Genomic DNA, 21,424 nt, shown 5'->3' with positions numbered 1-21,424 from the left:
ATCCCCTTTTTTTTGTTGATCCTCTTTAAGAGCCCAAAGACACTCAGGAGACGGATCTTCTTCAGGTGGGGGGTCTATTGGAATCTCTAAGACTGTCACTACTTAGGCAATAAGGCCCGAGCCGCGGGGGCATTACCGAGCCAGGTAATAACGAAGGTCCCGGGGCATTACCTGACTCTGTAATGCCCCATCAGCGAGGGGCTTATTGCTATTAGTACCCCGGCCAGCAAGACCGGGAAACTAATAGCATTGGTTTTGTGTTATGAAACGCTACGGAAAAATAAAAATGTCAAACAAAATGGCCGCCGGGAAGGGGTCAATTTTCCCTTTCCATGGCAGCCATCGGGAGCGGATGTGCTGGGGACAGGAGTGTTCCCAGCTCATTCGCCTCCGAAAAAAGGACCAAAAAGAAGGTAAGTGCCGGAGGGGATTGCTTGGAGGGTGGGGTGGGGGGGAGAGGGGCAAAACACTTAACCTGAATCCCCGGCGGGGGAGGATGGCAGCTTCCAGCCGTGCGGAGGCTCGGAGCGGGGTTTGCCCCGTTTCAATCCCTTTCAAGGAGGGATTCCTGGTCGGGTAAAGCCCCGGCGAGGGCCAATCAGATTGCATGTAACAATCTGATTGTCCCTCGCCGGGGTACTAATGAAAGTGTTGGGGAAAGTATATTATTGCTGGGGCAAGTCTAGTAATGGGCCACTGCTTTTTCATACCCGATGGCAGTGGTCTAGCCTCCTGTAAATTGAGGCTAGACAAATTAACTCAAATTGTACTAATAGTTAAGTTACCAAACCTTCCTCCATCGTTTGAGTAAACGCAGCCGTAGCTCTGTAACGTATATAGTTAACTCCTTAAACATCCCCCTGTATGGGAAGTGATTTACAGACCTTGACCCGGACACCCCCTGTGTGGGAAGTGCTGTACAGGCCTTTGACCAGGACGCCTGGGTCCCTGAACTGGAGTCATCAATCATCCCTACTGTTTGGGACGTGCTGCACAGAGTTCTAACTCTGTAGGCTCTATTCTATAGATCCCCCAGCGCTCAAGTCCATAGGCATTACACCTTTGGCACCGCCCTTCCTCGGCATTTCATATAACGAATATGAGCCTGTAAAAGATCGAGCTGCATCCATCTCCTCGACCCATCCACTTGATGCTTCACGCTCCTGATCGCCTTCTGAGCCCGCCTGTGCTTGTCGAGTCTGAAAGGAAGGCTGCTGAGATGGTCTGCTCAGAGCTGTTCCCATCGAAAAGGCCTTTACCCGTCGCTTGCCCAATCAAGGTGCCTGGACTGAATCTCTAGCGTCTGCTGCGTACAGAAATATCATGTAGAGAACTTGTGGGTTAGCCTCCCTGCCAGGTTTACCAGTTCCGTGCCTGACACCTAGAGCCAGGCCTGGGTTTTGCTTCCAATTGCATGCTGGAACTCGTAGTTTTGTTTTTACCATTGCAGGTGGTCGGGGAAGGGGTCGTAAAAGTCCCTGCATGCAGTGCAAAAAAAATCAGGACTGGCTCAAAGATTCTGTACGGAACTGTGAAACATGGCAGCTATGGGTAAGTTGGCCTTTCCAAGGCATCCTAAGCAGCCTGACTTCTCACATTACTTTCAAATGCCTAAGCCGCTCTTGCCCTAACTTGGCAAAAAGTGAATATTTTAGTCCAGTGTTTCCTCTTTTCCTGCATTTTCTTGCCCACTTTTTCTCTTTCCTGCTGCACAATTCAGTCCATCTGTCGGCCGATAGTCCACATTTAGCCTGTATTCGTGTGAGCTTCTGCATTGCAGGGGAGGATGATAGTGACTTTAGCTAGTTTGAGCACTTCCATTTTGATACTCAGCATACTATTCATACTTGGCGGCTTCTGCTGCTGACTCACATCTCTGAAGAGTACACAGCATACCCATGGCCCAAGCGAGCAATATCGAGGTCGAAGGTAGTATACTGAGCACTTTCTGCATATTTTACCTTTATAAACACCATGTTAGGGAGAATTCTCATAAATGTGCTAATTACCCTTATCTTTTGAGACCCCCAGCAACTATTGCTGGATTTCTGGGATTTTAATTTTCACCTGGAAAGAGTGTGAGCCTTTTTCCCACTCTTATGTATTTTGATGTGCGTTTTACTTTTGTGTTCTTTGGATATTGAGTTTTAGATAACTCCATAGCCATCATCTTTTTCTTGTGTGTGTCACAGCACCCTCAGTGCAGTGGCACAGAGATGTCTTTTAGACTTCCCAAGGTTTAAATACCTTCTCTGGGACCACCTACTGTCTCCCAGTGAATGTAAAGTTAAATTGACTTTACTAGTCTCTTTAAATTCATAGACCCAGCAGACACTATGTTCCAATCGGGTGCTGGAGGGGTTGCCTAGCATCCCCTGGGTCTAAACACTCATGTAGCAGTCAAATGCTACCCTTTCCTCTTGAAATGGCTGGTGGCAGTTGCTTTAGAACAAACTACCATGATTTTTCCCAACCGCGAACACAGGTAGCTAAAAATCGGGTCAGCCATATTTTTCAATATGGTGCCCAAGACCCCTCTGTAAAAACAACTCTGGTTTTCTTTTTTCGCCATTTCTTTTTGGAAAGGTCCTTCTAGTGTTTGTCTCTGCGCGCCAAACCAGGTTTGGTCGCTTTGTTCATTGGCCTTTGGCGGGCTTCAGTGCTGAAGCCCTCCTCTGGCACCTGAGTGTCTGGGGTGGACAGGATGTGAGGGAGGTGCCCGAAACTCCCTGTGCTTAGTCTCCTAGGAGACCTGAATGCACTCTGGCGGGATTGGCTGGCTGACTGTCCGGCAAGGACAGCCACCATGCTGGGTGAGTGACAGCTAGGCTGGAATGAATGGGAGAAAACTGAATAAAAGCAGGTCTCTGGGACTTGGAAGGCAGAGTCGACCACTGGAACGAAAGAACCGAAGACGAGCTGAAGGAAGACTGCTGCAACTCCTGGACCGTTGGTTTGCCCGGTGAAACTCTGCTGCAGGTCCGAAATGCCTGAAACTCCCTCGACAGAGAAACCCTTCAAGGACAACTTCTTCCCTTGAGCTGGTGGGAATAACCAAATCGCAAGCCACCTGGAAAGCATCTCCATACTGGTCGAATTTTCATCAGAGTGCTGTTGAAAACCAGATAGCCCGTGAGAAGGATACCAGATTGTGGACTTTAAGGCACTCACGCACTCACACCTTAAACCAATGTTTTGCCCAGCTGATGACTTCTTCCCTGTGCGGTGCAGAAACCTCCCGACGTGCTCCGTCTTGTCCCCACGACTGAGGCTCAGGAACAGCAAGATGTGTAGGAACTGCCAGGAACAACTGCCTCAGCTACAGCTTTTCTTCATCCATAAGGTACTGTGCAAATGCGGTAGAGAAATCCTCTTTGCCACGGTGAAAGTTTGTGAAACATTCCCAACTTTGGAGTCTTGTTCGCTCCTAAACCGACCTGCAACTCTTTTTTGTGCAAACTACTTTCAAGAACATTGGCAAAGACTTAACCGTTTACTACCAGAACTGTCTTATCCTATCCAAGACACTGAACCATTGACTTTGGCCCAGGCCTATTGAACTGCCTCTTGTAGGGAACTGAAACTATGTGCCCTGCCTATGAAAGTAACTGTGTTTTGATTCTTATAACCTTTATCTTTCTACCCCTTTTGAAAGTTACCGAAGTTCCACTTTGCTCCCACTTCAGGGGAGCCTAACTTGTTCAGAAACTTATTGGTTGAGTAATATAGTGTGATATTGAGCTGCTTATTACTAGTGGAATGTTTTCTAACTAAATGTGTAAATAAATGTATATTCTTTTACCAAGAAACCTTGAGTAAGTGTTTGTTTGAACTACTGTGATTGCAAGTCCTTTGTGTAACATCTTGTACTGCTCACATCCCGCTTGAGATAAGTCTGGCTGCTCAGCCACTGCTACCACATTGTACCAAAGGTGAGATTGTGCTTACACCTGTAGCCTTATTTGTGTGTAGTGTTCCCAAAAGGTACTGCATGTAATTCTGCCTAACACACCAGTCGATTTGTGGTGCATGTCTGAGCACAGCGTATAAAGCCTTTGCTCGCCTATGTATGTATGCAAAAATGTAAAGCTCTTCTTAATCCAGATGGGGCAAAGTTGGCCCCAATGCCCAAGGGCCCAGAAACCTCACAATATGTACTGAATTCCTTGGAAAAAGTAGTTTGCAACACATTTTTAGTGCCGCGAAAAATGGATTTTATGCATCAAAAAGAGTGTAACTTGTATTTTCCTTTTAAAGACGGTCTTTCACAATATGGCTTTCTAAGGCCTTTAAACCCCCAAGCTCTTTTTTTACATTGAAAGGTTCGATTTTTCAGGATGATGTAAAACCAGTTGTTACAACAGAACAACAGAAATTACCTGGCAGCAAAAAATGTCAATATCCTTTTATTTTTTAATAGTGAAGCGGCATCGATGGAGCTTTGTACAGAACCTAAAATTCCAGCCGCATGCAACAGCACGATACAATTCAAGTCAAGCTAGCTGTGCATCAACATTATGGCTGGCCCGTACGATCGATTATGCTACAGAGAAACACTTATGTCGGTCGAGCAGCTGCTTCAGATAAAATGGACGCCTTTGAACAGAGCCCCTTCATGTGAGCTGGATGCACTTAAAGAGATGTTTGGCAATCTCCCACTTGACCGATGTTGCTTGGCGATTAGTGGAAACGTTTCCATGGCCACCATATTTTAGGGTCATTTTCCTGCGCCGCCTCATGCAGGGGTGTTGCTAGGTCTGGAAAAGATCCGGGGCTACGCTAATGTCAGGACTCTGGGCTAGCTAGCCTTTTGCTCGTAGCCCCTGAGCTTCTATCCGAAGCTAGACCCAAAAGACCCTGGGCTATAGCCACCTCATCCCCCCCATACCCCCACTAGCAACACCTCTGGCCTCATGTCCCTGGCTGATCAGCGCACACCTGCAGCTCAGAGGGCTCCGACTACATCTGCAATGTTTTCTTGAAGCATGCAATTGTGCCAGATGCCTTCTTTCCTCCCGTGTGCCAGCTGAACTGACATGACTGCACGTATGCACTTCAGGGAGAACCTTTGTTGTTTTTTTCTTTCCCCTAGGAGATAATCGCCACCCAAGAACAGTACACAGGTAAATTAAGACAAAAGGCCATCATCTAGTGTAATCAGCAGCTTAGCAACGTCGACAACAGATGTCACACCTGCTATTGACCAACAATACCACGCTATAACTTACCACATGTGTCAGATTGGAAACCCTACCGCTTAATGTCATGGCTTTCATATACTGCAATCGCGGGGTTGCCCAACTCCAGGCCTCGAGAGCTGAAATCCTGACGGCTTTCCAGGCGAACCCTCATTAATATTCATGAGAGAAAATGTGCATAAATTTAGAATCATTGTATGCAAATGTATATCTCATGAGTATTAATGAGGGGTATTTTGTAATTTATTTGTATTTTATTGAGCGCCTTAAAGCAAAGCGCTGTACAGATGTTGAGGAACGGTACAACAAAAATGAATAAACAATACAATTCAGAGAACAATCACTCGAGATGTTGGAGTAAGAAAGACATCAGGGAACCGCAGAATAAAGAGTAGCCCGAGATAGAACGGAGCGAAAGAGTAAGAGCATTCCAGTGAAGAGGGGCAAGAAGTTCAAAACAGCGAAAACGAGATTGGGCACAGGTAGGACGGGGGGCTACCAATAAAAACTGTAAAGGTCACCTGGCCACCCTATGAATTTGGGTCCAGGTCCCTGCCTGTCCAGTTGCACCCTGCACTGCCTATTGGCTCCCCCAGCACTTGTGGTCTGTAGCTGTAAACAGAGTCCCCTCTCTCTGCACTTATGAGCCACCCGTTGGCTGCACTTTCTGATTACCTGCACTTCTCCATCCCCACCACTCCTTTTGCACTTCTCCTCTTCCCCTTCCCTGCGCGATCTGAATGACACAAGGCCTGGTAAGATTGTTTTGTCCTGCCTTTGTTTCCCCCTCCTTGTCTTGTCGCGCCTAGAAACACTTGTGTACAGGTGCGTTATAAATGCATTTTAATCATTTCAATAACTAATAGCGCGAGAAGGAATGTATAAAGATATCAATACAGTGAGATAACTAGGAGCCAGACCATGAAGACATTTGAAAACAAGACAGAGAAAATTAAATTTGATTTAAGAATAAAAGGTTAAACATTCTAGTGTTGCAAGAAGAGAGAGAATCCTGAAATGAGAGAAGACACATAAGACGAATAGAGGAATTGAATACGGATTTAAGGCGAGCAAGACGAGAGCTAGGAAGTCTCAAGAGGGCAGTTGAACAGTAGTGAAGTCTGGAGAAAATTTTAAGAGGAAATTAGGAGTTTAGATTCAAAAAGTGAGAAATGGGCGAGCTTTATGAATGTTGAGAAGAGGAAAATGGCAGGAACGAGAAGTTAATGAAATGTGGTAAGAAAAAGAAAGATGGGTGTCAAAGTGAAGGCCAATATTTCAGGCTGTGGGTGTGATTGAGAGCTTAGATCAGAGGTCTTCAAACTGTGAGGCGCGCCCCCCAGGGGCGCACAGCCGCATCCCAGGGGGGGCGCCAGAGCCCAGCATGAAATGTAAAAAATAAAAATATATATATATTTTTTTTTTATTGGAGGAAATGGGAAGGGGCAGCACACATGGTCAGACTGGGCCATAAACCGGTCTTGGGCACCAATGAAAAAATGGCCAGCAGTTGCAAATGGATATTCAGTGTTTAGTCACAGACTGTTTGAACAGTATCCAAGGGGTTGTTTTTTTGTTGAAATGTAAACAAATGGTGATATTTAAAGAATATTTATTCAGCAACAATGGTCAAAACTACTAGCTGCATAGTGAAGTAACTCCTCAAACTGGCCCACACTGGGCAAAAAAGTGGCCAATTTTTACTGGCCTACACTAGCATTTTGCATTTTTGGTACTATTGCCCTATAGGCCAGTCCAAGCCTTCCGGCTCATCCATAATTGGTGAGGGGGCGTCCACCCACTGGCCACCTCACCCATTATGGAGAAGCCGAAGAGCCAGCCCAGTGAAACACTGAGCACTCCCTCAGCTGCTTTTTCCAGCTGAGGGAGTGCTCCGGGGCTGGCTGAACTGTCAAAGGGGAAACTCTGTTTGCCTTTGACAGTTCATTTCCCCAGCCGCACATGATCACTGAGCCATGCAACGCAGGGGGTGATTTGCTTCGCCAGCCTTGCATAGCTCATTGGAAATGCTGGCTGGGGCACTGCATGTATGTATGTGCGAGGGGGTGCTCCTGCGCCTCCTCGCACATACGGGCAGAGCAACTTGGAGCGGGGCATTTTAGCAACCAAGCGAGGTACGTTTATGGCGATTTATTTTTTATTTAAATGTGTATGGATGAGTGTATGCTTGTGTTATGGGACTGTGGTGGGAGCAGGATGGCAGCCAGCACTGGGATAGTGGTGGGAGTAGGGTGGGGAGAGCCCAGGGTCTGTACTGGGAGTAGGGTGCTGTGACGGCACGCAAAAGTTCATAGTGATTTCTACATACTGTCCATCTGGCACTTTTGGGCGGGCCCGGCCTGCCCATACTTTGCTCTGGGGGGGGCCCAGGCCAAAAATGTTTGAAGACCACTGGCTTAGATGGAGGAAAGAATATTAAAGGAGGTGAAGGATGGGGAGGAAGGATATTAGTGGGAAAAAACAATACTTGAATCTTCCCAGCATTGCCAGTTAGTGGGTAGACACCCAAGATTTAATAGCAACTAAGCAAGCAAAGAGAGTGTGATGGATTTCAGGAGAAAAAGAAAAGAAAGAAATTGTTGGGTATCATCAGCATAAAATTGGTGAGATAACCCAAAATAGGAAATAATAGCAGCAAGATATGTATGGCGGGAGAATAGAAAAGGACCCAATACAGACCCTTGAGGCACCCCATGGGCAAGTGGGAACGATTTAGAGGACTTGCCCGCCCAAGAGACTGAGAATGCGCTATTGGATAGATCAGAATGAAACCAAGACCGAACAGACCCTGTAAGACTGAAAGACGAAAGTGAGGCCAGAAGTAAAGAGTGAGCAACAGTGTCAAAAGCAGCCGATAGATCTAGAAGAATAAGAAAAGAGTGTTTAGAGTATCGAGCAGAGAGAAGATAATTCAGCACAGAAAGAAGAGCAGTTTCTATGGAGTGAAGAGGACGAAAGCCAGACTGAAATTGAAGAATAGAGGAATTAGAGACAAACGTGGAAATATGAGAGTAGACAAGTCGTTCTAATAGTTTAGATAGATAGGAAATGGGATGAAAATTTGAAACAATCAGAGGGTCAGCAGTGGGTTTCTTTAGAATTGAGATGATAGAAGCGTGCTTAAACGACATAGGAAAAGTAGAGGTAGAGAGACAGATGTAAAAAAGGAAACAAGAGTACAAGGAAGGGATAGACCTTAGGAATTTGTGCTAAAGGAAAAGGGTCAGTAGGGGATGTAGTAGGGTGAGCTTTAGCTAGTAAAAGAGAATTATTAGCGTTGGAAATCGAGTAAAGTGAGCAATGGAAGTGTGAGGAATAGATGTAGGAGTAGTAACTACTTTAGGTGGGTTAGAGGGTTCAGTATCATTACGAAGAGAGAGAACTTTAGAAGAAAATAATTTAGCAAAGTCAGAAGCAGATAAGACAGAGTTAGCAGAGTGATCTAGAGTGGGAGGAGAGAGGAGCCCGAACAAGGGTTTGAAAAAGATGCCTAATATGGTTAGACTGGGTGTGTAAAAGATCTGAGAAATAAAGCCGCTTCAGTCATCATAAAGAGCATGATAAGAAAAGTAGGACGAGTGACCAGACGTTGATTTCGTCGTAAGCCAATGTTTTTCAAAACGACGAAGAAAGCGGCGCATAAAGCGCAGGTGAGGGGAAAGCCAAGGTTGGGAAGATTTACGAGTAGGCGCGAAAAGAGGACAGATGATAGAACTGGTCGAAAGAGGTGGAAAGGGATGTAGAAATAGAAGATGCAGCCTCATCAGAAGTAAGAGCTGAAATGGAGGGAAGGGCAGAAGGACAAGCAGTATTAAAGAGTAAAGGGTTAAAATTGCATAAATCACACCGAGAGAAAGTAAGTGAAGGGGGCAAAACGGGAGAACGTAGAGAAGATTGAGGAGATATTTATCAGAGCGGTAAACTGGGAGAGATGACACAAGAGAAGCGGAAAAGATCGAGATGTAAATCAGGTCAAGGGAGGAACCAGAAATATGAGATGGAGGAGTAGTAAGAGACTGAAGGAAATGGGAATGAAGAACAGAAAGAAATGGAATAGTAGAGTGCGTTGAGTATAGGTGAAGATTAAAGTCCCCTAACAATACAACTGGTGTAGGTAAGATGTGAGAGAAAAGATGATCAATATCTTCACAAAAGGAGCCGATAGAACCAGGGTGACGATAGACAAGAACAAAAGAAATCGGAAAAGGTTTAGAGAAGACTTTGTAGATGAATTCAAATGAGGGATAAGACGGTAGAACAAGAGAAGAAAAAATCGAGAAAGAAGAGAGGTAAAGAATACAAGTACCAACTGCACGAATCGTGGAACGAGGGAAATGACAGAAAATGAAGTAGCAACTGCAGCACCATGAGGCGGAATCTATGTTTCTGTAATGCACAGAAAATGTAATTTAAGTCTAAGAAATAGGTCCAAAACAGCAGTGGATTTGTTACAAACCGATCTAGCATTCCAAAGTCCTAGGTCGATGGCTGCAGTGCGTGTAGAACACGGTGAATAAATGAGATTGTTATAGTTAAGTGTGCAGGTAGAACTTGCAACAGAATGATTGTAGTCTGGAGGCATTGTAATAGAAACAGTAAAGTACATGAATAGTGTTACCAGCGTGCTGATGGTATATGTCTGTGAGCCAGGAGATGCATCAACTGGGCGTGCTGGGAAATGGAAGCCACGGTAGGATGACATAGCAAGGTGATGTTGCACACACCACGTCCTCACCACGGACAGCCGCAGGAGGCAGCCTGTGCCGTCTTTGCCCGACTTCGCCTGGGCTTTGCCCAGCCCGGATGTGATATGCTGGGTGTCAGGATGAGAGTGAGGCAGGAGGTATGGCCTCAGGTGTTGCTAAGCAACGTGGACGCGAGTTACTTCGAATGGAGGAGCAGGCACAACAATGCAAAACTGCACTCCCAGTGCAGCGGATGGAACAAACAATGCTTTTAGGGTTATCAGGTCATAATTTCCCCATATATATGGTGACCATACGTAATGTTGACAGGAAAAGGTTTTCTCGACATTATATATGTTGACCGTATATATGGGGTCAAGGGGAGCAGGGGTTGTGGGGAGTGTCCCTCGTGCCCCTTGGAAAAAAAAGTATTTGGGGATTGTGAGGGTGTCCCCTGCATTTTCCATTGAATAATGTCCCTACAAAAAACTACCATTTTTTGCCAAGTTTTTTGCCAGGTGACATTTTTGCGGGGACATTATTACATGGAACCACTTTGAGTGTCCTGACAAACAGCAAAAGACAAGCAGTCCAGATGATGTTAGCTTCTCTCCCTTTGCAGCGTGCAACATGGACCCCACAGAGACCGGTAACCTGAAACCTTGACAATAACCCCGAAATCCCCCCTCCCCCCAACACCCGAGGCCTGGAGTTGCACAACCCTGCTGTAGTGTATAAGTAGTCAAAGGAGCAGTTGAGCACCAGGGTTCAGATGGAAAAAGGATTACAGAAAGGGAGTGATCAGGGAATTTGCAGTACAGGAAGTTGTATTGATTCCCCAGAATCACAGGATTTCTGAGTAAAGTGCCCAAGACAGGATTAGAACCCAGGAATTCAGGATCCTCAAGAAAGAAACCTGATGATACAGGCCCTTCTCCTCTTAAGCTCCTTCATGCCTTCGAGATCAACCAGTGGAAATGTCAAAGCTGCAATCTGCACATTTCGTAAAGCAAAAGAGGGGAGCCCATTTTATAACAATATATGGAAAACCATAAATAAATAACCAGCTCCTTTGCCGGTAGCAACTGCCCTTGTGACCATAGATGTCAACGTAAACTAATGTTCTGCATATCTGCACTGGGACACTCTAAAGTTTCCACTGATGATTACACGAGTTGTACATGGGAGATGCCCACTGCCACGCATATTGGGAGTCATTACAAATTTGGCAGTGCAGTACAAAATGGCGGTAATTCACTCATAATCCGGAGGGAAGGTTACCAAACTGAATTAACAGTAACCGAGTTTGGTGGTATTTCCACAGAACTAAAATAGCATTACTGCCAACTCAGACAGAACACCCATCGGGTCTCATTAGAAGTTTGCTGGTATCCTGGAGGTAATACCACCAGGATACCAGTAAACAGTAATACCATTACCGGCACTTGATATGCCGGAATTACAGGAATTGCAGGCAGATTACAGGTTCCAGTAAAGGCATGGAAATCCACATACCATGGAGTCCCATTGGACTCCATGGAGGATTTCCGGTGGGGTGCCTTACTTACTTCCAGCCAAGAAAAGTGGCAGTAACTGAATTACTGTAACTTTTTTCCCCACACTGCCAACCTTGCAATGAGGCCCACTGTGTGTTAAAAACATGTTGTATATTGGGCTGTGGAGTCAGTGATGTTCCACAGAGAAAGGGCACAGAATACATTTGAGAAGATGTAGGATCCTCTTTTGGTTGTGATAATTGGGAGGTATTTGGGATTATTTTGGGTGGGTGGCAATGTGGGTGTGAAGTGGTCCTATTTATGTTTTCCTTTCTTTCCTGTCTCCGACCTCATGTATGATGTAGCATGTCTCCCCCTGCACCTCCAAATTGAGAAAAGAACATGGTAGCATGGTTGGGGGTTTACAGGACATGTAGGACTGCAAAGTGTTGTTCATGTTTGGAATTGACCCTTCTTAACTAATGTTTCTCTGTTATTAAAAAGATATTTTCCAACTAAGCCTAGAGTCATCAACCTGCGGCTCTCCATGTGTTCTGGAATACAACTCCCATGATCCCGCACCATTTTGCTGCTCTGGTCGGAGTTAACGCGAGTTGAAGTCGAAAAGATAGGAAGAGCCAAAGGTTGTAGACACCTGGGAAAGCCAACCAAAGCATTAGTAATACGGTGAAACAGCAAAGGTTCTCAACCTCACTGTTACCCAGTATTCAATCAACTAACCCATAGAATATTGGATGGAAGAATTCCATATGGCCGGGTGAATGGACATCCTTGTGAATGTTGCTTTTGGGGTATAGTAGCAAGCATATTTTTTCAGTTGCATCCACCATGGAGGGAAGGATATGCCCTAGATAAAGCAGCAATAAGGATCTTTATAGATAATATATGCATATTGGTTTTTATCTTAAAAATATCCATTCATTTTGCTGAACTCGATGGAGTGTTTAGGAAATGCCAAACCATGCACGAATACTCCCATTACAAAGCTAGGAGAACAGCACGTTTGAGGGCAAATACTTAGGCAGGAGTTTAATCTATTCCACCTTGGGAAATCATTTGCCGGGCTCAATTATCAGATTTGTGGTTGAGCTGGATGGGAATAAAGTTTGAATCTGATTTTCAACTAAAAAATGCCAGTGTCTGTCAGTAGACCCTGTTTTCAGATGTACATATGTTTACACTTCGCCTGCAGGGGGAGCACTAATGAGGCGATAGGCCCTAAGGCGGCAGGCTGACCCCGCCAATAAACGCCCGCTGCCCAAGTTAAGGGGCCAAGCGAAGCAAGGGTCCCTTAATGAGGGTGGCGGTGCAGCTACCGACAGGGTTAGCCCACTGTCGAGGGGCATATATCACCATTAGGAACCATATAGTTCCCTACACGGGTTCTAATGGTGTCGTTTTAGAAAAGAAAAAAAAAGAAACATACTTTTGCTGCACGGCACAGTGCTGTCTTCGAAGTCCCTTTTCAATGTTAATGACTGACATCAACATTGAAAATGGACTTCGGGGACAGCACTGTGCGGCACGGTGCCAAGCAGCAAAGCTATGTTTTTTTTTTAATTATAATAAAAAAAATAAAGACATCATTAGCAACCGTGTAGGAAACTACACAGGTGGTAAGAGGTGAGGTGGAAGGGGGCGCGCACTACCTAAGCTACTTGGAACGCAGACTTGTGGCATACAATATAGCCCATGTTCCAAGAATCCGTATTGGCCAGTGCCCCCTTCCGGGGTGCAAATGATAAAAGCAGGTTATGCCGGAATCCTTGTGCACCTAACATCTATAACAACGGGGTATCTCGTTACACAACGTTAATGGTATTTAAGGTATCAACCGCAGAAGAATGAAAGATTGAGTCAGCCCAGCTGGCATTCAAACCGGTGCCCACCAGTCGCACACAGATCATTGAAGGGAGCACTGAAAGTGAGCTACCTATAGCTTCAAAAAGCACTATGATGGTTGGAATCAATGTTACTTGGTACAGGAATCTTTCAGTTTCACCTCAATATTGTTGTCCTAACTTTCTGAGCCTTGAGGAAATATATCTATGGAATCCGTAGCAATAAATGGATAGGGTTAGAAAGATCCATCGCTGCATGGTACATCAAAAACTCCACCATTTCAAATTGTGTATGCAATCTATGAGTCCGCGGACCAGTAGATGGACAACATTATCTACTGTCCGACTGGGAACCAACAACAGAGCACTCGAGGATGGGCGGGGGCAGGAAACCATGAACCAGACTCTCACATCGCTCAGGTACATAGGTGTGAGTTTACGAGGACTAAGACAAATAAAGACTCCAAACAACATTCTGTCGTCCTCCGCTCCACATCTGCATAGTGGCTTAACTGTGGGGAAGTACTCTTTCGGGGCGATTCTTTCCCCTTTTCGGTAGCATGGTATATATCTGGGATGGTCAATGGAAAGGGTCATACTACTAGGGTGGCTGGGTTATACTGAGCCCAACATTGATCCCGTTCAAAGTGAGAGCAGGTAGTAAGGCAGTTCCGGCAGTCCCAGAGCAGGCTGCCGGAAATGGAGAACCTCACTGGAACGGATTATTCAGCGGTGAATCAGCCCAGCCAAAGTCTATCCAACCCTGAGCGCATCAGTGTGTGTTGGCTTAATACAAGGAGGTGGATCAGCCATTGTGAGGGAGGCATGGTATCACAAGTAGACACTGACACAAGAGCTGCACGTTTCAAAACCTTTATTGATTGTATAAAAGGGATTGGAAAACTCCTATCTTGCCCTAAAACTAAGATGGGAGTATTCTCGACCATCAAACAAGAAGATAATACAGTCCTAGTCATTCCTTAGTCAACATAATATGGCCTATACTAATAAACCGAATGCCTGCCCTCTTTCTAATACAATTAGGGGCTGATTCATGGAATTATTTGCGCCGAAAAACAGGGATTTGTGCGCCATTCTGCCCGCGAATCCCCATTTGTTAAAAAGGGATTTGCGGGCAGAATGGCACACAAATCCCCCTTTTTCGGCACAAATAATTCCATGAATCAGCCCCTAAATGTGTAAAGGGAATGTGTAATGCAAAAAGCAAAAACGGTGTTCAAATGAAATGTCAGTATAGCTGAGCAAACTCCAATCCCCACATTTTGCAGCACGGGGTAAAGTGGCACACTTGGACCATGCAACACACACTGGACCTCTCAGCTTTCTCTCACTCCAGCCCAGGTCATCTCTTAGCTTGTAATACAGTTCAAAAAATGTTTGTTTCCTTCAGGTTACCACAATTCAGTACACATTTCCCTGCACACGGCTCAAAACTTTCAATCACAATTTGTGGAGTTTCCCTTCCCTAAGTTTCAATCACAACCTCATAGGCTTCCCTTCATCGGGCTCAAGCCTCCTTTCACTTTCGTTCCGCTATCTAAGACTTGCTACACTTTTTTTGCTCTTACCAAGGCATGACCACTTTGACCTTATTTCCTCAAATGTCACGTTTTCTCTCCTACATCAAGGCCTCTTGGTAAATGTAGTTTCGAGAACAGTACTTATTTCAAAGTTCAAAGATATCCCTCACACCCAGGTTTCCCTCTGCCGGGATCAAACCTAACCGTTCAAAGACATCTCTCACATCCAGGTTTCCCTCTGCCGGGATCAAACCCAACAACAGTTCAAATCTTGCATCTCAATTTCTTTCTTTTCCCGCCGCTTCTACGGCATCAGACATTTCACAGAGACTTCCAATTGGGCAATCTTCTTTCGCTGGACCACTCTGTTACTTTGTATCTTTAATTTACAGTTCTTTACAATGCTTTGATTTCTCTTGCGTCTTATCGGCACATGCACAACCTTCATTCGTAGGATACTGTTGCCATCAAGTTTCATTTAACACCGACCAGACTTTCATTGCTTACATCAACTCACCGGCAGTGTTAGTTTGTTTTCTTCTTTTGCGGCTTTGATCCCGAAGTCAAGGCTGATACCACAACTGCTGCTGCACCTCCCCAACTCTGACCTTCACCCAGGACGGTGGCTGATATCTTTCAAACACAACAGAGGTTTGTCTCTTCTCTCTAGCCCTCGTCCAGGACCGAGTCATTTCTTACTTCCCTTCTTTAACATCATATTTCGTTCACTTAACTTCTCATGGGTCTCCCTCGGTCAGGCTCAGACCCCTCTTTTAGCTTCTCACACAGGTCTCCCTCAGACCCTCTCGCTTTACAAAAAAGTTCAACCATAAAATTTTAGCTGGACTTCAAGTCCCACAATGCAATGGTCTTATTTAGCTCCCACTTCATCAGCTCCCCAATAACAGCATTCTGGTGGTTTTGGGAGTTGCAGGTTTTAAATAATAGATTTCCTGAGGTCAGAGTCTCACCAGCTGCCCCTCAAAGGCCTGGGCTTTAGTATCTGACCCAGGGGAGGAGCTCTGGCTTAGGCACTGGCAGATAACCCCAGCTGCCGCTGGTTTAGCTCCCTGGAGACAGACCTCCCTTGTCATACTGTAGCCTCACAGGCTCAGTATTTTGGCAGTCCTCCTTCCTCCAGCGCTTCCAGGGTTCCTCCAGCTGCAGTTCCTTCCTCCAAGGATCTGTTTCCTCTAGCATCCCCAGCTCGCTCAAAGTGTGCCTGTGTGCTACACCTTTTATACTGGCTGGGAGAATTAACAAGAGTCTGGTGGGAGTGGTTGTCCAGCCCTGTCTGACTCTGCCCGATATGGTTAACGGGACAAGGTGGAGACTGGCCATAGGAATACATGGTATATTGGTTCCTAGAAGTAATCTTCAAAGCTCCAGTTTGCCTCTTCTTTGTCCCAGTGGTTTTGGGAAAAAACAATCGGTGGAATTATGGGAGTTGTAGTGTTTCCGAGTGGTGGCAGGAAAATTATAAAAAATGCTGTTACCAGAAGGGGAACAATCTTGTTGCTGTAAAACATGGGATGAAGTGTGTTCTCCTTTTTCTGGTTCTACGCCTCCCTTTTCTGTTGGTACCTGTTGGAATTAGGGAGGGGGCAACAGTATAGGATTGAAAAAGGTGTTTGGTAGAAGAGGGAATGTCGGGTAGGGAGGTGTTAAGGAATGTCTCACCTTGGGACTCCTCCTCCCTTTCTGGTGCATTCATATGGACCCAACAGCAATAACCCATCCCTAGCCACCCCCGGAGAGGATACCAAGGGAGTTGATAGGGAAAAGCACTTGGGATTGGCACTCATAGGCATTTCTAGAGAGATTAACGTTTAAAGTGTGTCATATGAGGTTTAGCGGCTCTATTGTAATTCAATAGCTTCTTGCACATGTTGGAAACATCACTTTTCAGTCTCTGGTGTGCTCTACATTTACAAACTGAGTTTGTAACAAAGCAAAATCCAACCAGATCTTTAACACAGTGGCTGCCCTTTCAGACAGTTTACAAAGGAATCATTTCCGGATCTATGGATTTCCATGGGGCGTTGAAGTTCTGCCAGTCCCAACCCCCAATTTAGGCACAAGTCTTTGGAAGTATACGACACAGCACTGGGGAGATATTCTGTCACTGGGCGCATGGGGCAGGTTTATGCCTGAAGTTAGACCCTGTATGGAATTCTGCCTGGGTGTGGAGGGGGCTTTGGTGCATAAGCAGGAGTAGGCTTCTACTAACTATGTGCCAGTGAGTAAAACACCCAATTCCTGCAAACTGCTTGCATCTTTTGCACATTCCACACACTCGCATACAGCAGAAGCTCTGTTTCTGGGGAATGGGATGTGGCAGCAGGCTGTTTGTGGCTCCAGGTTAGCAGGGGTTGGACCAGTTCTGGGAAAACTTTACTGCCGGTTGAGGGTCATAAGACTGGCCTAAATATCTGACAAACGCGGCTCTTGCACTGCGGCTCCTCAATGAACTGCATAAATGTCTCCAGATTCCAAGAGCTGCGCCCCGTGGTACCAGCGGGAGTAATCCAGGCACAACTGAGGTCATTGATGAATACCCAAAATGTGGCTCACCTTATTCTTCTGGTCTGTTACACCTATGCCACCGCAACTTTTAGGATGCCTGTCAACTTGCACCACATTAAGGCGCACCCCTGCACGTCTACTGGAGGCCCTAGGGATAAGGTTCAGCACTGGGAAATGGGAGAAACACTGCAGAGAGCCCCAGTCAGTCCTCCTGTCCTCCCTCGCTCACCTACCAGGCTCAATAGCCTGCAGGCTCACATGCTCCTCCAGGGTCAGAGGGGTAAACTAGGCATTGCAGACACGCATGCATCCCGCTACCATCAGCACTCCTCATTCATGCAGACCAATAGTCAAGGCAATCGGGGAAATCCACAGACACATGTATTCTGTAGGTTCCTCCACTTAAAATCCTGCGTGCCCTTAACCGTGCTGGGCACCCCTGCATGGAATCGGCCGCTCCGCAGCCCTGCTGCACCACCCACCAATACACAGCTTTGAACTACTAAAGAAGAGGACAAAAGAGTTCCAGAATCTCTATGGAATGGCAGAGCCAGCAGATCCCTGAGGCATTTTACCACCGAAGGAAGACTGTGGGAACCAGTTGAGAGGGCAAAATATAGGCCTGATACAAGTAGAAGTACTGGAAGTCATTAATGCCATTGAACTCGAACAGGGGGTTAAGGCTCCTGGACCAGATTTCATCCCTATTGAGTTAATCAAGGATGAATTGGTTGTCTGGGCACCGGCACTAATGAAACAGTTTAATGCGACCCTCAGGCTTAACAAGGTGCCTCCATCGTGGCAAAATGCCACTATTATCCCAAATTATAAAAAAGGAGGGAGAGAGGATCCCGGGAACTTCAGGCCAAAATCTTTACTGGGTAGTGTGGGGAAAGTTTTTACTAGATTTATATGTGAGCATCTCCGGACATAGGTTGTCCAGGAAGGAATAGTAGACCATTTACAAGCAGGCCTTCGGAGAAAAATAAGCACCATGGACCAGGTGTTCCGCCGGCAGTTTGTCATACAGAAATACCTACGGCACTGAGAAACATGAAGTTATACACTGCGTTCATTGACCTCAAGACCGCTTTTGACTGAGTGTCGCGGGCAACACAGTGGTCTGTATTGGCAAGAAGCCAACCTCCTGCAAATTATCAACCAACTCTACTCCCATAACAAAGGTTTGTGCGTTGGGACCTGGGGGGTGAATTGACTGACCTGAACATAGTGACTAGAGTGGTGAGGCAGGGGTGTGTCCTCGCCCCCCCTGTTGGTTTTAATCTATATTGACGAAGTCACACGTCAAGTCAGACAGAAATGCCTAAATCAACCAAAACTTGGGCAAGAAGCAATCGCAATGCTGCTCTTTGCGGACAATGCCATTCTTTTAGCAACGTCAGCAAGGGGGTTGTACACCACACTTGAAGCCTTTGTAGAAAAATGCACTGACCTCCAATTTGAGGTAAACACAGGGAAAAGAAAATCTTTAATCTTTCAGCCTCAATTTAAAACGTTACTAAAATCAAACTGAATATCAATGGAATTGTCCTAAAACAGGTCAGATCCTATGATTATTTGGAGGTAAGATTAAATGATCAAGGCAATTGCACTTCCCAGCTGGTTCAATCTAGCCTTACGCTAGAAGAATACACAGGGACAATTTGGAGATTTTTTTCTTGCCCATGGATGGGGGGTCGTTACACCAGACATCATGATGTATGCTGTCCAGGCAAAATCTGCAGCTCTGTATGGCGCGAAGACCTGGGGACACGCAACCAGCAGAAAATTGTAGTTTGCTCAAAGAAGCTTCCTCAAACATTTGCTTGGTATACCACTCACGTGCCCAGGCAATTAGGCCGATTTCTGGTGATGTTGCCCTTAGGCCGGTCCCCTACTGGATTAGAGTGTGGACCCCCGAACTTAAAAAGAACAGTGAGGCAGTTACACGTATCCTGGAGTTTGAGGGTTGGAGATCTTTGTCCACGTCAGGAAATATCTGATGAAATTGATTCTAGACTAAAATTGGCATAACCCCTTGGGCATCACAAAAGGTACTGCAGAAACGGAGTCACAGGAGGCAGCCGAAGTAGAATTGGTTAATGCTTGCAGTGGGTTGTTAATGGGAGAGGCATATTTGGCTAGCAAGCTATCCCTGGGTTTCAATAAATATCTATATGTGGTAAACCTTCCCCATGCACGTAACCTGTACATGAAATTTAGGCTAGGCCAATTGAACCTGGCATATCGAACAAGCAAATGGCGTACAGCTGGATGTGAATCATGCCTGGTGTGTGGCTCGGCCAGGGAATCCTTAAGCCGCTTCTTGTTCTGCCAGGGTTACCTGGTGGTTAGGAAAAAGTATCTCAAGACAATTTGTAACACACACAATATACGTTGCATAAGCGAAGCACTAGTGCTATTTAGGCCTTGTAATGATATAAATATAGTATACTTTGTGGCCAACTATATCCACCAGGCATGGTGCATACGAGATAGAATGTTAAAAAGTGGGGGAATTAGGAGCTAAATCTCCTGTCATAACAATGGCGCACACCGTGCACACCATGTTGATCATTATGCAATCTGGCTAATACACCCACGCAATGTATTTATCCCCTATTGATGCTAATACATTTATAAAAGTGCCTTGTATTGCTCTTTTGCACATTCCTATGTGATTGGCCAACAATCCCATAGATCTGCTCAATCCGGTTATGTCTCTTGCATCTTTCATCTGTCCATGGAATGTGTTTATTTCTCTATTGATGCTGCGAATACATCTACAAATCCACTTTTGTTTTGCTCTTTTGCACATCCCCATGGGGTTAGTCAAAAATTCTGAGGATCTGTATAATCTCTTAATATGATCGCTGCATTGTTAATGAACTAACATGTCCAGGAACTGCTCCCAACCTCTAACTTTAATGTCGCTCATGGATTTGGGAATTGAACCCCCCGCCCCATTTTTTTTGTGGTTTTTGCACATTGTTGTGGACTCGTAATGAAAAATGAGCACAGTCCTGAATATCATGAAGTATCATTGCTGCGATAAAGTGAAGACATAGTTTTATAGTGCTTTACAATTGTCGTGTACCCATTTTAACAACTACACGCCATGTATTAACTTCATATGCATTAGTATTTAAATTCAAATGTAAATGTTGTGATTTTTATGCGATTTGTATGTGTATTTGCCAAAACGACAGATAGTAGAATAAAAGCCATATGATGATGATAAAAGTTCCATGAATCTGAAACGGTTTCAGGATTGTCCAACTCCAGGCCTCGACCGCCGGATCCATGCTGGGTTTTCAGGATACACCCCATTCATGAGAAATTTGCATACACTGATTCTAAATGTATGCAAATGTTTTCTCATGAATATTAATGAAGGATATCCTGAAAACAGGTCAGGATTCCGGCCTTTGAGGACCGGAGTGAACTCTTTGGAACTTGCATATTTGGTGCATATACCGGAAGCCAATCTCAAAGTGTTCAAAAATGTACATTTGGAAAACCAAACTCATAGGTAGACACCAATACTTCAGCTCGTGCACATTCACCTAGCCCAAAGGTCTGCAACGGTGGTACCTCAGATATTTTGGACTTCAACTCCCATGATCCCTCACTATTGACCATGTTGGTTAGGACTGTTGTAGCCAAAAACATGTGTAGAGTAAAAGGTTGCAGACCTCGCACAATGCCTCCAAGATGTTAGCTCAATTAATTTTCCCCAAAGGAGGGCGGCTACAGAAGACACCCCACACTGCACAATTATCACCAACATAGAAAAGGGGAAGGGGGAAAGGAAAGACTAATTAGAAGAAGTTAACGCTTACCTGGGACGAAAACGTACAGACCAAGAAGTCCGCTTGAGACAGAAAGTGAATATCAAGGATGACTCCCCGAAGTGAATTTTTAGTGTATCGGTTGTGAAGTCCCGCCGACCACGATATAGAGTTGTCACTAATAAATTCATAATTTGGATACCTGGAAGAAAGAAGCATTGGCGGAATGTCACATTCACAAAAAAAGATAGACAGGAGTGCATGCATCGGGGCGCGTTGTCCTCCGAAGGAGCGTTGTCCTCCG

General features: G+C 45.4%; 1 protein-coding gene across 2 annotated transcripts in view; it reads right to left on the bottom strand.

Annotated features, from left to right (window-relative positions):
• FUT8 (fucosyltransferase 8) overlaps nucleotides 1–21,424 on the bottom strand; it is an 857,288-nt gene that overhangs the window by 21,881 nt on the left and 813,983 nt on the right. For both annotated transcript variants that reach the window (XM_069638672.1, XM_069638673.1), the window contains one exon: nucleotides 21,172–21,322. In XM_069638672.1, coding sequence (XP_069494773.1) covers nucleotides 21,172–21,322 — 151 coding nt within the window. The remainder of the gene's footprint in view (nucleotides 1–21,171; nucleotides 21,323–21,424) is intronic.

Source organism: Ambystoma mexicanum, chromosome 14 (assembly GCF_040938575.1).
Source record: "Ambystoma mexicanum isolate Mex_15411 chromosome 14, UKY_AmexF1_1, whole genome shotgun sequence".
Taxonomy (NCBI): domain Eukaryota; kingdom Metazoa; phylum Chordata; class Amphibia; order Caudata; family Ambystomatidae; genus Ambystoma; species Ambystoma mexicanum.
Note: the sequence above shows the minus strand (reverse complement) of the source record. Positions and strands in the feature narration are given on the sequence as shown.